General features: G+C 44.0%; 1 protein-coding gene across 6 annotated transcripts in view; it reads right to left on the bottom strand.

The window, feature by feature from the left end:
* The window catches only part of acacb (acetyl-CoA carboxylase beta), a 118,503-nt gene that overhangs the window by 55,013 nt on the left and 40,022 nt on the right, over positions 1 to 23,468 (bottom strand). For all 6 annotated transcript variants that reach the window (XR_013889040.1, XM_080208094.1, XM_080208093.1 and 3 more), the window contains 10 exons: positions 22,659 to 22,793; positions 21,968 to 22,114; positions 18,688 to 18,876; positions 15,548 to 15,648; positions 14,241 to 14,329; positions 12,487 to 12,611; positions 11,464 to 11,577; positions 8,424 to 8,537; positions 5,486 to 5,575; positions 4,065 to 4,183 (listed from right to left, as the gene is read on the bottom strand). Coding sequence is in view for 5 of the 6 variants with exons in the window: in XM_080208094.1 (XP_080064220.1) it covers positions 4,065 to 4,183; positions 5,486 to 5,575; positions 8,424 to 8,537; positions 11,464 to 11,577; positions 12,487 to 12,611; positions 14,241 to 14,329; positions 15,548 to 15,648; positions 18,688 to 18,876; positions 21,968 to 22,114; positions 22,659 to 22,793 (1,223 nt within the window). In the remaining variant the exon portion in view is untranslated. The remainder of the gene's footprint in view (positions 1 to 4,064; positions 4,184 to 5,485; positions 5,576 to 8,423; positions 8,538 to 11,463; positions 11,578 to 12,486; positions 12,612 to 14,240; positions 14,330 to 15,547; positions 15,649 to 18,687; positions 18,877 to 21,967; positions 22,115 to 22,658; positions 22,794 to 23,468) is intronic.

Raw genomic sequence — 23,468 nt, forward strand, 5'->3', positions numbered from 1 at the left:
AAAGTTAAGTAGTTTGGTAACTGTAGTTACGATCACTTCACCCAATAATACACAATAAATGTGCCACTCAGTAAATAAACATGCAATCGAACTGAAGATTTTTTAAACAGATCCATCACCACTGAGGTTACTGTCCAACATGCAGTATTGACTGGCACCATGAAGGCATGGAAGATCAGTCAATCCTCAGTCTGTTGTGGAGTTAGTTAATGTGGATAGCCAGTACTGGAGATGTGGGCTGGGGAGCGAGGGGCAGTGATTATAATTAATCTCAAATTCTGTGTGCCTTCAAGAGGTGAAGATAATCATCCACTATCCAATGACTCCTGTTGGACAAGGCACTTGAGTGAATAAGGGACAAGACTACAATCCAGTACAGTTTGGAAGGCGTTGTTGAAGGAGCCTTGGTGAGTTTTTTAACTATGGTCCATCTTGTAAATGGTATATACTGCTGTTACTGTGCATAGGTAGTGGAGAGAGTGAATGTTTAAGGCGACGGATGGGGTGTCAAGTAAGCAGGCTGCTTCGTTCTGGTTGGTATCAAGCTTCTTGAGTATTGTTGGAACTCCATACATCCAGGCAGAGAATATTCAATCAGACTCTTGACTTGAACATTGTAGATGATGTGCAGACTTTGCAGAGTCAGGAGTTGCAGGAGATGAGTTATTTGCCTTAGATTTCCTGCCTCTGATCAGCTCTTGTAACCACTGTTTATATGGCTAATCCAGTTCAGTTTTGGGTTAATGGTAGCCTCCAGGATGTTGATAGTGAGAGGTTTGGTGATGGTAATCTTATCGAATGTCAAGGGGAAATGTTTGGATTCTCTCTTGTTGGAGGTGGTCATTGCCTGGCCTGTGGAATGAGTGTTACTTGCCACTTATCAGCCAAAGCCTGAATGTTATCCAGGTCTTGCTGCACATGGACAAAGACGGCTTCAGTATCTGAAGAGTTGTGAATGGTGCTGTGCTGAACATCATCAGCGAACGTCCCCACTTCTGATTTTATGATGAAGAGGTATGATCAAGCAATGGCTGAGGGTCCCTGGCATAGCTGAGCATCAGTAAGCAGGCTATTGCTGTGTTAATACCACTTGAATGTGCTGGAAAGGATGACCCTTTCCAGCACTTTGTTGATGATCAAGTAGACTGATGGGGCAGTAACTGGTCAGGTTAGATTTGTCCTGTTTCTTGTCTATAAGATATACCTGAGCAATTTTCCACATTGCTGGGGAGATACCAGTTTTGTAGTTGTAATGGAACTCATGACTAGAAGTGTGGCTAGTTCTGGAGCACAAGTCTTCAGTACTATTGTCAGCTTGTTGTCAGGTTCCATTGCAATATCCAATGCCTTCAGTGATTTTTTGATATATGCAGAACAAATTGAATTGACTGAAGACTAGCAACTATGATGTTGGTGACCTCAGGGGAAGACCAAGATGATCATCCACTTGGCACTTTTGGATGAAGATTTGTGCAAATGCTTTCTTTTTGCCCTGATGTGCTGGGCTCCCCCACCATTGTGGATAGGGATATTCGTGAAGTGTTCTCCTCCAACGAATTAATTGTCCACTACCATTTACAACTAGATGTTGTAGAAGGGCAGGGCTCAGATCTGATCCACTAGTTGTTGGATCACTTAGCTCTGTCTATTGCATGGTGCCTCCATTGTTTGTCAGGTAGATAACTTTATCAGGGTGACACCTCATTCTTAAGTATGTCTGATGCTACTCTTAGCTCCTGAATTCTTCATTGGACCAAAGTTGATTCCCTGGCTTGCTGGTAATGGTTGAGTGGGGGATATGTGGAGCCATGACGTTACAGATTGTAACTGAATATAATTCTGCTGCTGTTGATAGCCCACAACACTCATGGATGCCCAGTTTTGAGTTGCTAAATCTGACCTGATGCCAAGAGATTTCACAGCATCTAGAGTCAGTACTGAGGGCTCTCTGAGAAAATCCCTCTTGACTGTATATCACTGGGTATGTCCTGCCTGTAGCACAGGATATTCTCAGGGATGGTGTTGTCTGGGACATTGTCTGCATGGCGTGAGTATGACTATGTCAGGTTGTTGCTTGATTAGTCTGTGGGATAGCTCTCCCAATTTTGGCAGAGATCCCTAGATGTTAGTAAGGAGCACTTTGCAAGGTTGGCAGGGCTGGGCTTGCTGCTTCTGACTGATGGGGATCAAGGGTTTATTTCTTCTCTTCTATAGTGGTTTGATATAACTGATTTGCTTGTTCAGCTATTTCAGAGTGCAGTTAAGACTCAACAACATTGCTGTGGTTCTGGAGTCACATCTAGGCTAGACCAGATGAGGACAGCAGATTACCTTCCATAAAGGATGTTGTTGAATCGGATGGGTTTTTACGACAATTGACAACATTTTTATGGCCACCATTACCCAGACGAACTTTTAATTCAAGATTTATTATTGAATTTAAAATCCATCAGCTGCCATGCTGGGATTCGAAGGCAGGTCCTCAGAATATTGCCTGGGCCTCTGGATTACTAATCCAGTGACATTACCACAATGTCATCGACTCCCCAAAAGGAGTTCATTTGGACGCTCCATTCAATGAGAGCCAAACATGTTTTATTCTTTCTTGCCTGAGAGGTAATGACAGAGTGAGCCACCAGCACCAGTGGTGCCATTGCCATAGGGGAGGTGAAGCATATGAATGTTCAATACAATCCTGATTGACAGAGACTATTGGTAAGCGAGTGATGGGAGTGTGGTGAATTGAGCCATGTCGAAAGTCAGTGGTGCAGTTGGTATAATATGATATACTCAGATTTTTAAAAAATCATGCCTTCTCTGTAACAAGCTTGTGAGAATGTTATCAGTTGCAGACCTCCGAGGGAGCCTGTCTGCTTTCAGGATAAGTTTCTTTTGCATATGTCTCAAAACATTCTGCTTTTTGATCTTCACTGGAGGATGAACAAATCGGATTTTTCCATAACAAATACCAAAGACAAGATATGGGGGGGATATGCTAGGCAAATGAAAGATTAGCAGAAGTCAATTTTTCATCAGATGAGAAAAGATGAAAAGCCAGGGTTTAATTGGCAAATATGTATGTCAATGAAGGATGTGAACAAAATGTTTGTTCCTGATTTGCTGTAATTGACTATAACTGCTAAGTTGTTTTTTCTGTAATGTCAGAATCACTCCAGCCATTTCAAGATGACCTTGCATTGGACGCATGGTGTCTACTGCTGTTTGTATTAGAGTTGGCTAAGTTGCCTAAGGTTGTTGGTACACCAAGGATCTCAATGGCTCTTTTGAAGATGTATTCACTCTCCTGACTGTTCAGGTGAGGTCACTCAACTCCCTGCAGCACCTCATCCAGATCCTCCGCATTTGAATTCTGGCACTGACTTCCATGACTATCTGCCCACACTGCTTTCTAAATGAACAAGTAATCTGAAGGAGTTCCTGGTCTCCTGTGGATACAGGATGTTGTTCCTACTTTCCACTTCCTCCACTAAGTGCTCCAATGCAATGTCTAAAAACCTTAAGACCTCCCTCTCTCCAGTGTTGTGTCATTATTCATTGTTTCCAATGTCAGATTCACTTCCTGCAAGGCTGCCAGTACCTGCTCCAGCCGCAAAATATCTCCCCCTTAAGAGGTGCAGACTAGTTAAAGTGCTGCTGGAAAGTTATGATCCTGGGCTCCATCTGATGCACACAGCCAATGAATAGCACAGTTAGTATCGGATGAAATGAGATGGCAGCACTAAGCTGTTGTACTGTCCACATTACATTGAATGGGCATGGTGACTTGAGCTTCATAAATCCCTGAGCCCAATTATAGCAGCTATCTCCCCATTGAATGCGCAATTAAAGTACTGTGCACAACACACTCTGCAGTAACAATTTATAAGTCAAAACAGTGAAAAAATTTTTGATTTGAATTCCACAACAAACAACATTTGAAAAGAACAAACCACACACACACACACACACACACACACACACACACACACACACACACACACACACACACACACACACACACACATCTGTTTAATATCTAGAGTTTAGCTTAAACCTGGCAGTACCTGTTTGGATGAGAGGAAGGAAGCATGAACTGGAAATCCACTACACATGTGCCATTGTGTAGTTGATGGTGTTGTATACTGTTGAGTTCATAGGCGATGTATGCTCTCCTCACATACACCTTTAATGAAAGGGAAAATATTTCTGTCATCTGGTTAACTGAAGGTTCAAAATCAAACCAAAAATCTCAAGAGACAGATCTGAAATAAAAAGGTGCAGTCACCAGAACAGAAACTGCAGGAACTGTCAATTAGGAGGAAGCCATCAGCTTGTCAGAGGAGTGAAATGAACATTAACATTGTTGACAATCAAGGTACAGTTGTGGCTCCATCAAAACTGAGTTTTCTTACTAAGGAAAGTTACTAGGACTTTTCCCATTGGCTCAATGTACAGACCAGTCCCACACCTGGTCAGTGCAGAGGTGCTTGATCAGAATTGGAATCACAGTGGTGGCGCTACAGTTGGCCTTAGCAACCAGAGACCAAAGCAAGTGAGACCAGTTAAAGGGGAGGAGTTGAGAAAAATCTAAGGCTGTCCATTTTAAGTGCTATCCAATGTGTGGATGAGGGCATGGTTAGGCGCATACGTACTACCCCGCAACTGAATAAGCCACTAACATTCACTGCTTAGATACTAAGGCATAATCTAGAACCATGTGCTTCAGGACAATGAGGCAGCTGAATGACAAATATAAAAGTTAGGAGATCACAAGTGGTGGGAATTAGTCCACAATGTGAAAACAGCCCACAATAGTGAGTGATCTCCATGTGCTTTGTGATAAGAGCAAGCAGTTTGTAGTCACAGAATCCCTACAGTGCAGAAAGAGACCATTTGGCCAATCAAGTCTGCACCGACCACAAGCCCACCCAGGCCCTATTCCCGTAACCTCACATATTTACCCTGGTAATCCCCTAACACTAGGGTCAATTTAGCATGGCCAATCAACCTAATCCGCATATCCTTGGACTGTGGGAGGAAACCAGAGCACCTGGAGGAAACTCACGCAGACACAGGGAGAAAGTGCAAACTGCCCACAGACAGTGACCTGAGGCCAGAATTGAACCTGAGTCTCTGATGCTGTGAAACACCATGCCGCTCAACTGTCGAGTGCTTTAATTATCTTGGAACATTGGCTAAAACATGTGATGTAGCAATTGTCATAACAAATGCATAATTATACATTTGTATCATTGATTAAGGAATGCAAGGTCAGAAATCATTATTCACCCACATGGTGGGGAGTACTTAAGAGTTTGAAATGGACATTTTTTACTCAGGATCTGTTAGGGTATACATTGATAATATTCACATGGGTGCGGGTCCAGAGGACTACTCTCAGAATCACACAACAGCAGCAGTCAGCGGGCATAACTTAATACCGCGTCTGAACCACAAACAACTTTTCAGCAAATGATGAATTTACCTCTAGAGCCGCCATCCTTACAACCTGGTTGACATGATAGAAGAAACTGGGCAGGACATCAAAGATGGAGGTCTCCGAGAGAATCAATTTCTGAAATCAAACAACAGTAAAATTAGTCTGTAGTCCACAAATTGCTGTTTGGCCCAAGAAAAAGAAAACTCTTGGTGGGATGTTCCAGCCATTCCTGTCAGCAGGATTTTCTGGTCCCACCGATGGTAGCACCCCCACCACCCCCCCACCCCACCCTCACCCCCCCCACCCCACCCCCCCCACCCCCCCACCCCACCCCCCCCACCCCCACCCCCACCCCCCCCACCCCACCCCCCCACCCCCCAACTCCACCCCCACCCCACCCCCCCACCCCCACCCCCCAACTCCACCCCCCACCCCCACCCCACCCCCACCCCACACCCCACCCCACCCCCCCCACCCCCCCACCCCCACCCCCCCACTCCACCCCCACCCCACCCACCCCCCCACCCCACACCCCCCCACCCCCCCACCCCACACCCCACCCACCCCCACCCCCCACCCCACCCACCCCCACCCCCCACCCCACCCCCCACCCCACCACCCCACCCCCCCCACCCCACCCCCCCCCACCCCCCCCAACCCCCCACCCCCCCCCCCACACCCCCCCCCACCCCCCCCCCCCCCACCCCACCCCCCACCCCCCCCACCCCCCCCCCACCCCCCCCACCCCACCCCCCACCCCCCCCACCCCCCCCCACACCCCCCCCACACCCCCCACCCCACCCCACCCCCCCCACCCCCCCCCCACCCCCCACCCCCCCCCACCCCCCACCCCCCCACCCCACCCCCCACCCCCCCCCCACCCCACCCCCCCACCCCACCCCACCCCCCACCCCCCCACCCCACCCCCCACCCCCCCCACCCCACCCCCAACCCCCCCCCCACCCCCCCCACCCCACCCCACCCCCAACCCCCCCCACCCCACCCCCCACCCCCCCCACCCCACCCCCAACCCCCCCCCCACCCCCCCCACCCCACCCCACCCCCAACCCCCCCCCCACCCCACCCCCCCCCCCCACCCCACCCCCCCACCCCACCCCACCCCCCACCCCCCCCACCCCCCAACCCCCCCCCACCCCACCCCCCCCAACCCTTTAAATATTCAGAAGTTTTGAAAAAGTTGTACTCTTCATGGTCTTAAAGCATTATCGCTTGTTTTAATAGTGTAAGTAGTCATTAGGGAAATCATATATTCCCTAGTCACATATATATCCCAGAGAGATATACTTACCTTAGGTGAGGTTATCTAAGTGAAGAATATAATTATTTGAGTACCTTACAGGGTAGATACTGAGAGGCTATTTCCTCAGCTGAAGAGTCCAGAGCTGGAGGGCACATAATTGCTCTCTGGGATATATATGTGACTAGGGAATATATGATTTCCCTAATGACTACATACACTATTAAAACATGTGCCCTCCAGCTCTGGACTCTTCAGCTGAGGAAATAGCCTCTCAGTATCTACCCTGTAAGGTACTCAAATAATTATATTCTTCACTTAGATAACCTCACCTAAGGTAAGTATATCTTTCCTTAGGTAAGGACACAAAACCTATACACAGTACTCCAGGTGTAATTATTAAAGTACTGCATCAAAGCATCCTTACACATATACACCAACTGCCTTGCGATAAAGGCTAACGTATCATTTTCATTCCTGATTATTTGTTATACCCGTATGTTAAACTTCTATAATTTGTATTTTAGCACCCCAAAACCTTTAATAACAACTACTAGTCTCTCAACATTTTAGAAAATCTTCTGATTTTCTATTCTTCCTATTAAAGTGAATAATTTCATTGACTGGGACTTTCCAGCTCTTCGCACTGGCTGGACCTTCCAGTCCCATGTAACATAGATTGTAAATAGGTGAGAGACAAACACCGATCATTGTAGAGTGGCACGATGGCACAGTGGGTCAGCACTGCTGCCTTACAGCACCAGAGACCCAAGTTCAATTCCAGCCTTGGGTCACTGTCTGCGTGGAGTTTGCACATTTTCCCCATGTCTGTGTGGGTTTTCTTTGGGTGATCCAGTTTCCTTCCACAGTTCAAAGATGTGCAGTGTAGGTTAATTGGCCATGCTAAATTGACCCTAATGTCAGGGGGATTAGCAGGGTAAATGAGGGCCTGGGTGGGATTGTGGTTGGTACAGACTTGATGGGCTGAATGGCCTCCTTCTGTACTGTAGGGTTTCTATGATATTAGTTTTTCATTAATTACCCCGTATCAACCTGATAATGATTCTTTGTCCATTCACAAATTCTCAATTTATGCTAATGCCCCCAATCCTATAAACCTAATCTGTGTGACAACTGTTTGAGTGATACCTTATCGAATGTGTTTTGAAAATACAAGTATACGACATCTACTCATTCCTCTTCAAAAATACACCAAAAATATTGTCAAATACTATTTTCCTTTCAAAAAACCATGTTCTTTCTGCTCAATCATATAGCACAGCTGACTATCCTGTCTATCCTGCTGATACATTCCATTGATAAATGGAGGGGATGGAACAGAATCGGGAAATATTTGTTCCATGCCCCATCAAAATCTAGAAAGGATGTGCAACAATGCAATCCACTAGCCAATAGGCAAAGCGACATGAACAACAGAGTTTCAATGCAACCTTTTCAACAGAACACACTCTGGTTTCAAGGTGGAATGACTAACACTGTTACGTAACACACTAGATTCATATTGTAATGGGACATCAGCCTGGGAGTGATTTACTAGGGTGACAGGGAGGGGGAAGAGTGGAGGTTATTCTCTTAAGCATTCATACATGATTGACACATCATTGAAAAGGTCTTGCGGTTTCCTGAAACAGAACAACTTTTGCTATGAAAGCAGCTTTTTGGCCAAGTCACAATAGGAAGGCAATGCAATTGTCACACACCCACCTTTAGATTGTCGGGACAGAACTGGTGCCCATACATATTGATAGCAGACAGGAAGAGGGACTCCACCTGATTATGCCGCAGTTCGTAGGAGGGTAAATGTGATGCGATCAAAACCTAAAAACGCGAAAGAATAGTTATACCAAAAAGGAATACCAAATTCATAGTGGAAAACTAGAATTCATCCAAGTATAGACAAGTTGGGAGAGGTACAGAATGGCACAGGTCACATAGTAAGGGTTATGTTGCAATATCTACTGGAAATTCATGTGTGTGGGTGTCAGGCAAGAAGTTGTTCAGGCTTAAGTACGATGGCCCACATGATTAACGAAGCTGCCTCTGCTCACTGTCTGGGACCATGGACACAAAATGGTTGTTTGCATAAGATACTTTTGAAGCTTTACTGTTACTTAATTCTCCAACATGAGGACAGAAAGGTTAGTGGACACAAGATAATAATTGCTGTATTCTTTTAGCCACGATCCAGAGAACAATTAGACCAAAACAAACCTTTCCCTTACAATCTGACTGACGCAGGAGTCAAAGGTTATAGGGTTTGGCAGAATGTGGTGTTGAGGCCACAATCAGATCAGCCATGGTCTTATTGAATGGTGGAGCAGGCTTGAGGGATCGGATGGCCTACTCCTAATTCATTTTGCATGTAATCTCACTGTCACCGATAAACAGAACAATTAAATAAATCAAATGAGAACAGACCAAAAGACTTTTGTCTGACAACATATATTTCCTCCAAAAAAAGATGAAGGGGGAGAACCTGTCGCTCACATGATTGAAGGTGCATCAAACAGGAAAGTTGGGAGATAGGATGGGGAAATCAGGGCTAGGGTACACGCAGTTTTTAATATATTCATTTTGCTTGTTACGGATAACACTGACATGGAAGGAAACTGTGCACTCACCATTAAGCTGGACAAGCAAGAGATACAATACAGAAGTGGAAACTTACACAGATTCCCATATTAAAAAAAATCATTGAAAGCATTGGCCAGAAGTTTCCTGACATTCACACCCCACTGCCCGCAAATGAGGAAGGAGAATTCGGCACTCAGACAAATCTCCATTCACTGCAGTAGGGCCAGAAAATCCCGTCAGTGTGAATGGCCAGAAAATTCCAGCCATTACTTTTGGTTTTACCATCTTGATTTTATTTGATTACATTTAAAAGAGGGTTTCAAAGACTTTTCTTTTCTCTCCAATTCTTACGGTCTCCCCACACCATGTATTTCGTGCAGCTGAGCTGTCCAGAGTCCTGTGACTGCGGTACAATGAACTGATCACTGGGAAACACACACCAAAAAGTAACTCCAATAGACCCTCCCCTCTTCTGTGGGCAATTGTGTGGCCTTGGGCAAACTTCTCTGAAAATGTATCTTAGATCAGTGAACGAGTGCTACCCGTTCATTATCAACACATTGATGTGTGCTATCTGGTCTCATTAAATTTCCATTTTTATGACATATATATGATGAAAATATGTGTGTGCTTACTAATATGTATTGCAATGATACTGTGCTATTTTGACATATTTTATATTTAAGGAGGGACTGCTTTAAGATGCAGCGTTTTTCTACAGTGAGTCAGTTTTGTTTCAGCAGATGCTAAAAAAAAAAGAAATGGGAGCAGCCAGGCTTATAGAATCATAGAATCCTACAGTGCAGAAGGAGGCCATTTGGCCCATCAAGTCTGCACCTACAAAAATCCCATCCAGGCCCTATCCCCATGACCCCATGCATTTACCCTAACTAGTTCCTCTGATATTAAGAAGCAATTTTAGCATGACCAATTCACCCAACCCGCACACCTTTGGATTGTGGAAGGAAAGCGGAGCACCCGGGGGAAATCCACACAGGCACGGGGAGAGTGTGCAAACTCCACACAGACAGTGACCCGAGGCCGGGAATCAAACTCAAGTCTCTGGCTCTGTGAGGCAGCAGTGCTAACAACTGTGCCACCGTACTACCCCTTACAGCTGAAAAGCAGTTTCATTTTTAAGAAGGGCTCAGAAGAAAATTTTCTTTTCTTTGACAGTTGCTAATTGCAGCTGGTTAAAGGCACAAGCTTAAAGGCCCTCTCTCTCGCTGAAAAGACCTATTTGAAAGCTCCAAGGTGGTTACCCAAGTCATAGAGTCATAGAGGATTACAACATGGAAACAAGCCCTTTGGCCCAACTTGTCCATGCTGCCTTTTTTTTAAATCCCAAAGCTAGTCCCAATTGCCCGCATTTGGCCCATATCCCTCTATACCCATCTTACCCATGTAACTGTCTAAATGCTTTTTAAAAGGCAAAACTATACCCGCTTCTACTGCAACATCTGACAATTACTACTACTCTACTCAAGGCAAGTATGCCTGGATTTGCTAATTAATTTTAAAGAGGATTTTAAGTCTATAAGAGAAAAATGCTGCTTAATTGGAACTAAATAGTAATAAGTTAGAAGCTAAGGTTGTTTCTTTTCATGTTTAAAGATTGGACAATGGTTAAGAGTTAAACTATTTCATTTGGTTAGAGATATATTTAAACTGTGTAATGAATAAAGCTTGTTTTAAAAACAGATCCTTAATTTGTCAGTGAACCACTCTTGAGATGAAACATCCTTTCCTCACATTTATGCCAAAATAAAGAAATTGTTAGGGTTGAATCTGACTTCATAATATACTTTGAGATTTCTGATCTGGCACTCTAACAATATCACACATTAGAGACTCCCTGACTAGGAGGTCACACATTACAAAATACTCCCAGTGGGTTCTCATAAGCAATCTTGTATTAAAATTGTAAATAAACATCTCTTTTCTACTTTTTCGCTTTTCTAAAGTCTGAGTCAGGTAGTGCCATGTATTACATTTAGCTTGTGAACATAATAAACGCACAGTGGGCAGGAATTTTATGACCTTGCTCGGGCGAGACCAGAAATTCTCGCTGAGATTTCTGTTGTTGGACCCTCGCCCATGCTGATTCCGTGACAGGCAAGATAGATAGAGTTCCAGCCAGTATCTGTTTTTCAGCTGTGCAGGTTCTCACCTGCCTGGATCGCAGCGCCACTTTGGAGTTCTCCATTTTGCTGAGTTGTGTTAGTTCAGTTAGAATTACCGTCAGCTCATCTGTCAACGTGGGATCTCGCGAACAAAGCTGATCCTAAATCAACAGGCAAAATGAAATGGGTCACATCCAATTGTCACCACAGAACATCGGTATACATGATGCTATCCACAAACCAAAATGTCATATAAGTTCCCTTCCATTATCGATGTATCAACATACCACTACTACAAATGTTCCACAACCCGTATGGGGCATCCTTGTTAATAATTGTCCAGTTGCAACAGTTCCCATGAGTTCTGCGCACTAAAGAGAACTCAAGTCAAATTCTGCTCTGTCTTGATTTAACAGGTCTTAACTGGCAGAAAATTTTCAATAATTACCCTGAGCTAAGGGGTTGGATGAGGAGCTAGATTTGCCCTTCCTGACTGTGTTTCAATAACTTCTACCAGGGAACATGCATGCCTGCATGAAGGAGTACAGTGAAGGTTTACCAGGCTGACTCCTGGGATGGCAGATCTCTCATACGAGGAGAGACTAAGTCGGTTAGGATTATATTCATTGGAGTTTAGAAGAGTGAGAGGGGATCTCACAGAAACTCACTAAATTCTAACAGGGTTAGACAGGGTAGAATAAGAAAGAATGCTCCCAATGGTGGGGGAGTCCAGAACTAAGGGCCATAATTTGAAGATAAGAGGTAAATCTTTTAGAACTGAGTTGAGAAATTTCTTCATTCAGACGGTGGTGAATGTGTGGAAATCACTACCAAAGAAAGTAGTTGAGGCCAAAACATTGTCTGGTTTCAAGAAGAAGTTAGATATAGCTCTAGGGATTAAGGGATATAGGAGGACGGGAGACCTAGGATATTGAATTTGATGATCAGCCACGATCAAGATGAATGGTGGAGCAAGCTTGAAGGGCCGAATGGCCTACTCTGCTTCTAGTTTCTGTGAGGGGAAAATGGATACACCAGTACTCAATTTCTGCTCATTTTACAATACTCACAATTAACATAACAACCAGGAGGTTCTTCTTGGCCACCTGTGCATGAGAGAAGATGCAGTCAAGTACCGGTGTCATGTCAGGTTTGTACTGTTCCCTCAAGTTGATCACACATTTGTCATAATGAGCTGCAAAATGGAGTATTTAGAAAACTCTACATCAGTATCTATCAAAAGAAAATCAAATTGTATGATTGAGAACAACATTTGGGGAAGTGAATGGGAAAATAATTTAAATTCAGAAGTATTTCTCCAGCTTACACTGTTATAATTTCTCATGCTAAAATGGTTTTAAATGTTTGGAGTAAGACAGCAGCCAATTGGAGCCTTGCCTAGGCAACGCATGAGTATTCCCTCACCACTGCCAGCATCCTTCACTAAAATGTTTGACGCATAGTTTTATTTCATGCCTTAAAAGCTCTTCCTTTTCATTGTTTTATGAATACTTTATGTAGCGCATTGCAGTACCATTGATTAGTACAATGCAGGTTAGCACCTGATTCTTCACACACAAAGGGGTGAACGAGTCAATAAGATGGCAGCATCGAGAACAGGCAATAGCAAGGAGGGATATAAATGAAGGTCAGATTCACCCTGGCTGGTTATTATGCAGCTCCTCATGTCCAGCTCCAGAGCAGCATGATCAGAGCTCCCAGGGTGGAGGCTCCCTACTCACCTCCATGTACAAAAGAATGGCATGATATTGAAAAGGGGAATTTAAAGAGAAAGCACCTAAACCCTCAATGAATGTCAGTTTGAATCCAATTTGAAAGTTTGGTAAAATGCAACACCAAAACAGAATGCTAGAAATACTCAGTAGAGAGAAGACAGGTTAATGTTTCTGGTGTATAAATAGCCCTCACTGGGAACGGAGCATAATAGGAGAATGGAGGACAAAAATGTGGATAAAGCATCTGTGGGACATTTGCTAATTATAGCAAGTGATTCAATCTGATGTTTGGAAAGCTTTAGTAGGCAGGAGCACACGAGGGCCAGGATTTTTTGCTCCCGTTTTTCTAGGGCGGATTTGGCAACAAGAATAGAAAATCTCCACTGGTGCAAACATTTGATGCAATTGTCCCCTCCCATTGCCAGTGACATAGCGTGTTTCTCGTTGTTCAACACGGAGAACTTCCTTTCCATGCATAGCATATCATTATCAGGCCTCTACGCGCAAATCATCCCCCACCCCGGAAGAAAGTCCACTCACATCAGTGTGAAGACAGACACATGCACAATCCGAATGGTCTCCCAAGGCATGCACCTGGTGAGCAGATATCCCAGAGGTGCTCAGGTGACTGTATCGCTCGAGGGAAGGGGTGAGGGAAGAGGGTCGTACCCTAGCATTGCTCCCCGCACTGCCTAGGGGCAGTGGCAGCCAGCAGTGCCGGGGGTGTGTGGCAGTTGGGGGTTCCTATTGAACTACTGTTGTGCTGTGGGCGGGGGAGGGTGCTTTATTTTGGCACCCCATCTTCGAGAAGCTAAGTTGTTGGTGAGAAAGGCTCAATTAGATCCTGCCCCACCAGCATAGTATCGTGGGTCCAACCCTTGATGTTTTTAAGCCTATGCCCTGATCGGTAAGGCGAACAAGACTGCCATTACTGTCGGTGCCTGTAAGTGGCTTTTCCCACCTGCTATTGGACTATGCCACTTTCCGGGAAGATTCCGCCTTATATATTTACCAGGCATCCATTTAAATCACAGAAGTCATGAGGCGTGTAGGTTTTATCTTAGTTAAAAACTAACTTTTTTGTTTACCTTGCTGGAACTGTGTTTCCACACTCAGATATCTCCTCAACAGGTCCAGAACAATAGATTTCATGTGCCCACGAATCCCACTTCGGTAGCTGACAGAGAAAAGGAAACTAAATCATTTTATGTTTTCCCTAGTCTTGGGAACCCAATGAACATGCTGTGCGTCTGAGTCCTGAGCTACCCTTTATTAGAGCCTTTTTTTCCCCAAATGTGAACTAGTTAGCTGCAAAATATCCACAGCTGGCAGTGAGTTATGAGGCAGAATCTAATTATTGTTTATAATTGGTTAATTTAAGGGTCAATGTTCATGCTAATCTCCTAACTCACAAATCAAAGAGCCGGCAATGAGTAAGTGACTAGATGGATGTATTTTCCTGGGAAAATTTTTCAGCAGGCTTTACTCTCTAAAATATCCACAAAATTAATTAAACCCCAATATTACTGTTATTAGTTTTTCTCAGTCTGCTAAGTTGCCTGTCTTCAATCAGTTTCCAAACCTTTGAAAGCTGAGTTAGTTGATGTGTTTTTCCAGCAGTTACTCTACCCGCTGTCCAAATTCTATCTGACATTACAACATCAAGCATGCAACATTTTCAAATTATAACAAACCAAATTTAGCACGAGGAGAGGTCATGGTTCTTTGAAGTTTGTTAAATATTCTCGTAAAGAATGCCAGATGAAAAGCACTATCAAAAAAATATAAAACTTGTTGGTATTTAAGGAACAGGGCTGGTCTTTAATAGAGAATGGGTGGGAGAAACAGACGGGAAAGTAACAATGATCCACACACTTCACCTTGCTCAAGACAAGCCTACATGGAGGTGCAGTGGTTAGCCCTGCAGCCTCACAGCCCCTGGTTTGCAAATTCTCTCCATGTCTGCATGGGTTTTCTCCGGGTGCTCCAGTTTCCTCCCACAGTCCAAAAATGTGCAGATTAGGTAGATTGGCCATGCTAATTGCCCCTTAGTGTCCAAAGATGTGTAAGTTGAGTGGATTATCCATGTTAAATGCACCGGAATTTGGGGATGGCGGGGTGGGGAAGGCGGGGAGGCCACATTGCCTCTCCTGCACGGTGGGGATTCGAAGGCCTAATGAACAATGCCGCAGGAGATCACCTACCGTAGCATAATTATGGAGATGTGGAAATAATAAAATATGGAAATGTGGAAATAATAATTGTAGAACACTACAAAATTGGAAGTAATTAAGGTAAGAAAGGTTCAGATGATGTCACGTTCAAGTTCATAACAGTTACTAAACCTCCATTAAATGATATTGAGCAACATGTTTACATAGAATTCATTACTCACCGCTGCACCAATTGGACAATGCTCTGCGTGTTCATAAAGAAGACTTCTCTGTCTGCTTTCCGCTGAAGGGTGGCTGCATGGCTATCCAGAATGTTTGCAATCTTAAAATTAAAAAAAGCATTGGTATAGCCAAGACAGGTGTGATATGGTGTCGTGATGGTTATAGAACATAGAACATAGAACATTACAGCGCAGAACAGGCCCTTCGGCCCACGATGTTGCGCCGACCAGTTACAAAACAATGACCCTCTAACCTAAACCAATCCCTTTTCATCCATAAACCTATCCACGGATCTCTTAAACGCCCCCAAACTAGGCGCATTTACAACTGCAGCAGGCAGGGCATTCCAATCCCTCACCACCCTCTGGGTAAAGAACCTACTACCCCTGACATCCGTCCTATAACTACCCCCCCTTAATTTAAAGCCATGCCCCCTCGTGCTAGATTTCTCCATCAGAGGAAAAAGGCTATCACTATCCACCCTATCTAAACCTCTAATCATCTTATATGTTTCAATAAGATCCCCTCTTAGCCGCCTTCTTTCCAGCGAAAACAACCCCAAATCCCTCAGCCTCTCCTCATAGGACCTCCCCTCCATACCAGGCAACATCCTGGTAAACCTCCTCTGCACCCTCTCCAAAGCCTCCACATCCTTGCTGTAATGTGGGGACCAGAACTGCACACAGTACTCCAAGTGCGGCCGCACCAGAGTTGTGTACAGTTGCAACATAACGCTGCGACTCCTAAATTCAATCCCCCTACCAATAAACGCCAAGACACCGTATGCCTTCTTAACAACCTTATCTGGTTATGGTACTGAAAAGGCAACCTAGAAATTGTAAGTTAAAATCCCACCACATCAAATTGTATTCAAGTCAGCAAAACTAGTAATAAATGAATTGGCCCGAGAAAATAAGCACTGAGGTTTCAAGATTGGTGCTAATTTTAATTAAGGCCCTTCCAAGGATGGTGCCTAGCATTCAACCTGGGTTGAGTTTACTGAATGGGTCATGAAGCCAGGAGCTATTTTTGTCAGCCCCAGTGGGATTGCATGGAATCAGAAATCAACCACCAGTCATCAGGGCTTCCATGTCTTTAAAGATGAAGATCCCATCTCCAAAGGTTGTCAACCAATGGGAGGCAGACATCAGTTCAGCCCCAACAATGCCGCTGAGAGGGGTGACCATTGTTGGGACTGCAGGAGGGTCAAAGCAGTGCCCAGGAAGCCCATATGGAGACCGTCAACTATTATTATGTTGCATCTTCACCAACCGCTGGTACCAGTGCTGATGAAACCTTAAAGTGGCATTTAATCGTAATAGCCTTATCAGCCTCTACCACAAGCCTACCAGTTTGTAAACAACATTATAAAATCCAACAAGAGGAGAATCCTCTCAGGTCCTATCAGCAACAATCCACAAATCCCATTAGGATGAGAAAATAAGGCCCAGGTGACCCTGCAACATTCCCCTCACTAACATCCAGCCCAAGTCAGAAGAGATGTCACACCAAATCGTTAAGCAACAGCTAGTCAGATGCACAGAGTTGCTTCTAGAATTGCAAAATCTTATGTGTTATCAGGCCTCAGTATACCTGTCTGACCAGAAGCATACAGTGACCAGATGTAGGAGTGGGGGGGAGTAATAGAGTTGGAGTTCTCAACATTAACTGCATGCTTTCATAGCTTCAATCAAACAAAGTGAAGGAAAATTCCCAATGACCATCACCCAACATCTTTACTTCAACTGACAAATCAGTACTCTCTCATGTTGAGCATCATTTGGAGACAATTCTAATGGGCATGACTGCTAGACTGGGAAGTAACCTACTTGATCTTGACTTCATCATTCTATAATATGTAGCTCTGTCTCACAGAACATTGGTAGAAGTGACCATCGCACAGTCTTTGCAAAGTTATATATCAACAATGAAAAAATCTTTTATTATATTGTTATGGAATCCATTCATTGTGCATTATCTAAGTTAAGTCTGTGGAGACTGTAACATTTGAAGTACAGGATGTTCCAATTCTTATTACATTTGCTCCTGCCTTGTAGCAAGGCCGAACCTTCTTGGAGTGTTTTGATAGGTCACCAGATCATTTCAAGGGTCAGTGAGCTGTACATCTTGAATGGTCAATTTGAGTCAGTCAGTCTGTCAGCCAGGAAATGTCCCAGAGGTAAGTGACAAAAACAGGTACAGAAAGAGATTCCAGTTAAATTAAAAGGCATGGAAAGGGCTGCAGTTAGAAAGAAACCCAAAGATCCAAGAAGTAACCAAAGTTTACTGACTCTCTGCTGTGGGCCACTGGGACAGAGGTACCCCTTTTAGAGCAGTGGTGTTCCCCTTGGCATGGTCAAAGATCTGACATTGTACTTTTAAGTTGATGCTTAAGTGTTCGCAGAAATCTAGGGGAATGTAATCTCGGAAACTGAGACTGAAACTCCACGAGGTGGGCTGTCACTGAAGCTATCCAAGTTGGAGCAACTTTTGGAAATAATTTCAAGCTGAGATCCTCAATGGTGAAGACTGGAAACCCTTGTGAGAGAGAGGCAGAGTTTTAATGAGATTAGTTGACTCACAGTGTAACTAGCATCTGGGTGGGTTAATGAAAAATCCATGGACTCACTTCTGGTTACATTTGCCATTTAGAACATAAGAACATAAGAAATAGGAGCAGGAGTAGGCCATCTAGCCCCTTGAGCCTGGCCCGCCATTCAATAAGATCATGGCTGATCTGAAGTGGCTCAGTTCCACTTTCCCGCTTTCTCCCCATAACCCTTAATCCCCTTGCCTACCAAAAACCTATCTACCCGCGTCTTAAATATATTTAGCGAGATTATTCTGCAATGTGCTGTGTTTAATCACAGTTTGTTACTAAAAACATCTAGGAAGTGGATTCCAGCTGATCCCTCTGAGAGAGAAAAGGTCTCTGTGGAGGGGGCATATGGGTCAATCCACTATATCTTCAAAGGTTTCTTAATCTCTGAAAATGGCTTTGAATATTTTAATTTAAAATACGCTAGTGTGATACCTGCTGTGATTTAGCAGATCTTCCTCTGCCAATATGAGTAAGATTTCCCATGGGCACATAATTCATTCAGCACCCAACTCATCCAGCATGCTGCACCTGACTTACCTGCTGGCTGGGGAACTGACTGAGCACAGAAGTAATATTACTCGCATACTGGGCTATCACTTTCCGAATGGCTCTCTCCACAGTCGCAGGGATTCTGCCTGAAACGTTAGTCATAATATCTTGCAACTCAAGAAGGGGCAGCGAAGGGTCCCTGAGAGTCGTCATTAGCTTTGTGATCCACTTTTTAACCTATAGTGGACAAGGCAGAGGGAAATTGAAAGAAACAAGTTAGCACCAGCATCCCTTGAAATCAATAGAAGATGTCAGAGTCAGGAAATCAGACATTTAAACTATATTGACGATACTTTAGTACAAGATTAAATTGGATGAGGAATGAGCTTATTTTCAAATGGTCACCAGCTATTCTCTTCAATATAAAGGAACATGCGAAAGCGCTGCACAAATGAAAATAAAGGAGCGGATGCCAAGCCATATAATTAATGAGAGGAAGGAAGGAAGACAATAAGAACATAAGAAATAGGAGCAGGAGTAGGCCATCTAGCTCCTCGAGCCTGCCCCGCCATTCAATAAGGTCATGGCTGATCTGAAGTGGCTCAGTTCCACTTTCCTGCTTTCTCCTCATAACCCTTAATCCCCTTGCCTACCAAAAATCTATCTACCCGCATCTTAAATATATTTAGCGAGGTAGCCTGCACCACTTCAACGGGCAGAGAATTCCAGAGATTCACCACCCTTTGAGTGAAGAAGTTCCTCCTCAACTCCGTTCTAAACTGCTTCCCCCTTATCTAGAGGGCTGTGCCCTCTAGTCCTGCTGTCCTTTCTGAGCGGGAAGAATCTCTCCACCTCTCCCCAATCCATCCCCTTCATCATCTTATACGTCTCAATAAGATCCCCCCTCATCCTTCTAAACTCCAACAAGCCCAGTCTATTCAGCCTCTCTTCATAGTTCAACCCCCTCAACTCTGGTATCAGCCTAGTGAACCTCCTCTGCACTCCCTCCAAGGCCAAAATATCCTTGTGCAAGTGCAGCGACCAAAACTGCACACAGCACTCCAGCTGCGGCCTCACCAGTGCCCTGTACAGTTGCAGCAAGACCTCCCTACTTATATATTCAATCCCCCTTGCTATGAAGGCCAGCATCCCATTAGCCTTCCTGATCACCTGCTGCACCTGTAGGCTGGGTTTTTGCGACTCATGCACAAGGACCTCCAGGTCCCTCTGCACCGTAGCATGCTGCAGCTTTTCGCCCTTTAAGTAGTAGTCCCTCCTACTATTATTCCTGCCAAAGTGGATAACCTCACACTTGCCAACATTGTATTCCATCTGCCAGGTCCTCGCCCACTCGCTCAGCCTATCTAGATCCCTCTGCAGACTTTCTACACCCTCCGCACAATTTGCTTTTCCACTTATCTTTGTGTCATCAGCAAATTTCGACACCCTACACTCAGTTCCCTCCTCCAGATCATCTATATAAATGGTAAAAAGCTGAGGCCCCAGCACCGATCCCTGGGGCACTCCACTAGTCACCAACCGCCAATCCGAATAGCACCCATTGACACCTACTCTCTGCCTCTTATTTGACAACCAATCCTCTATCCACGCTAACACCTTACCCCCAACTCCATGTCCCCTGACCTTCTGTAACAACCTTTTGTGCGGCACCTTATCAATCGCCTTCTGAAAATCGAGAAACACCACATCCACCGGTTCCCCTCCATCCACCGCACTAGACACATCCTCATAGAATTCCAATAAATTCATCAGACACGACTTCCCCTTAACGAATCCGTGCTGCGTCTGCTCTATCAAACAATTCTTCTCAAGATGCCTCGCTATTTCTTCTTTGATGACGGATTCAAGCATTTTTCCTACAATGGACGTTAAACTAACCGGCCTATAATTCCCTGCCTTTTGCCAGCTACCCTTTTTAAACAGCGGCATAACATTAGCCATTTTCCAATCTTAAACAGCGGCGTAACATTAGCCATTTTCCAATCTTAAACAGCGGCGTAACATTAGCCATTTTCCAATCGTTTTCCAATGATTCACAAGTGTTAGGGTACCAATCAGAAATCCCAAGGTATGTTATGAAGTCAGACTAGACCTCAGCAATTTTTCTATTTGGGCATTAGTATGAGGATAAGGTGCGTCACTCTAGGTGTGACTCATTTGACAGATGAGGGAGCTTTTATCAAAACAAACTTTATTTAGCGGTTTAACTATAACAGCTATATAAGCTTAATAATTTACATTTGGACAATACTTAAACATGACAGGATGCAATTCTTAATTGCTAAGCTAGCTCGATTAGTCTTAATTCAAGCAATATTCCTCTTACAGACTCAAACCCTCCCCCTCACCTCCCCAGCCCCCCAACTTCAAAATTAGTTAGCAAAAATCACAGGCTGATATGCTTGTACTTGTTTACAGTCCTGGAATTTTTTGAACACCCCTGGAAAGAGAGAGACCTTCCCAGAGAGAGAGCCACCTCTCTTAAACAGTCCATGAGTTACTACTTTTGATTTTTAAAAAGCTTAGAGTCTTCCATTAATCAAATGACTCTGTCAAGCAACCTAATCAAAACGCTACTCTGAAACCCCAAGGGAAACCTAAGGAAACAAAAATGTATTACTTTTGTTTAAACAAACACATCCCTGGCTAAAATCAGTCATTATCCTGCATTCTCAACATTTGAGCCGCCCGCTGCCCGGACAAATTGGCACCACAGAAAACACAGCTGAGCTTCAAACATACCCCTTACCAGAAACATGATAAACATACATTTCTTAAAAGCACAAGGTTGTAAAAGGTAGAGATTTAAATGTAAAGGTGACTGGGTTTAGGAAGGAAATTCAAAGGGCATAACCAAGAATGGGATCAATAATAAAATATGCAAAGTGTAAAAGTCCTGCAGTTTTTTTTTAAACCAGTGAATCCCAGTTGCTATCAAACTACATTGTTCTTGAAGCTGATATTGATGCCCCAAGGCAGGTAAGTGACACAGTTCAATTTTTCCTCCCTCTTTGTGTTTTGATTGTCCGCATCACATATGATTATGGAAAAATCATGCACAAACCTTTGGTGGGGGGTACATAGGGGAAAAGATAAATCCAAACAGGCGAGACAAGTACCAGTTTGGCACAGTTCAACACAACCTAGGGATCAAGGCAATCCTACACTTCAGGCTTTATTTAATAGTTATATGTACCTGCAAAACACTACAGGGAAAACAACTTATGGTCCAATCCTTCCAATTTGTGTAGTTTGTTTATATTAACGAACAGTAATAAACCTTGCAAATTTGAGCTCTACCACTTACCTTACTGCTGAAGTAGGGTTCAGGCAAGCAGTAACCATTCATCACATTGACTAGGTTCTCTAGTACACTGTGAAAGACCTGATGGAGTTTCTCGCCAATAATGGTCAGCGACTGCTGTGGCGCAAAGCCTTCTGTGTGCAGCTGGACCTACAGAATGAGATCCAGAAGGGCAATGATGCACTTGTCAACACTTTTAAACCAATTTTTAGTTAGAAATGTGGGAGCTTTGATGTGTTTATTGCTGGGGCTCATTCCAAGCCTATCCAATTTTGTTGCGCAACAACACTGAGTCCTTCCCATCAATGACGTTACCAGAGTAAGGGTAAGGAAAGAAGACAAGAAATGGCAAAATGGTAAGGGAAGGGAAACAGGTAAGGAAAAGGTTGACTAAATTGGCACAGTCACTTGTGGTAGAAGATTTGACAAGGTTTAGTCAAATAAAATACAAGCTTTTAATTTAGCACTGTAAAAATGTTTTGAATGACAACAACTTTTCCCCACATGACACTCCCACCCCATTCCAGTTAACCAACCAAACAAAGCCCTTCTTCCCACTTAGATGACAATACAGTTAGGTAATCCAACTGAACCTTCCAAAAATGATGGCAGGCCAATCAGCGTCAGCTCCCAGCAAACAGTTGGGAAATATCTGTGTTTAAAAATAATGGAATAAAGATGGAAAAGAACTTACTGTATGAAGCTTTGTGGGATCATCTAATTCCATTTTAGCGATTTCACAGCCTTGCTCCAGACAGGCACCTGATCTCTTTACATAATGCACACACCCTGACTCCTCAACAGTTAAAGCCATCACTATCTTCATCACCTGTGTGGAGGCAAGACAAGCTGGATTTCATGAGACTACATGACTTTTGTGCTGATGCACTACATACACACACACACACACACACACACACACACACACACACACACACACACACACACACACACACACACACACAATGACACACACACACTGACAGATCCACACACACACACTGACACACAGACACAGTAACAGTGACACACACTAACACTGACGCACACACACTGACACTCACATTGACACTGACACACACACACACACACACACATCTTGCCAATAAGTGACAAAATCTTAACAACCTCAAAGCTGCTAGTTAGTTACAAATTACTTCAAACACTTTAAACTGACAGTCTCATAAGAATCTCCTCGAGCAAAAATTTGCAAGTAAGGATTGTACAAAAACATTGGAGCATTTACAAAATGTTGGAAGTGGTGTTGGATTTACCTAAGATTAAAAAGTGATACAGGGGAGTGGGCTTCAGTCTGTGTTACATGACCCTTAATATTTCAGTGATACAAATAATCATCATAGCCCCCATCAAGTCTGCACCAACCACTTTCCCATCCAGGTCCCATTCCCACAGCCCCTCCTATTTTCCCTGCTAATCCCCCTGAAACTAAGGTTAACTTAGGATGGCCAATCAATCTAACTAAACCAACCATGTTCAATACCTT

Source organism: Carcharhinus amblyrhynchos, chromosome 20 (genome assembly GCF_965287045.1).
Source record: "Carcharhinus amblyrhynchos chromosome 20, sCarAmb.v2.hapA, whole genome shotgun sequence".
Classification (NCBI taxonomy): domain Eukaryota; kingdom Metazoa; phylum Chordata; class Chondrichthyes; order Carcharhiniformes; family Carcharhinidae; genus Carcharhinus; species Carcharhinus amblyrhynchos.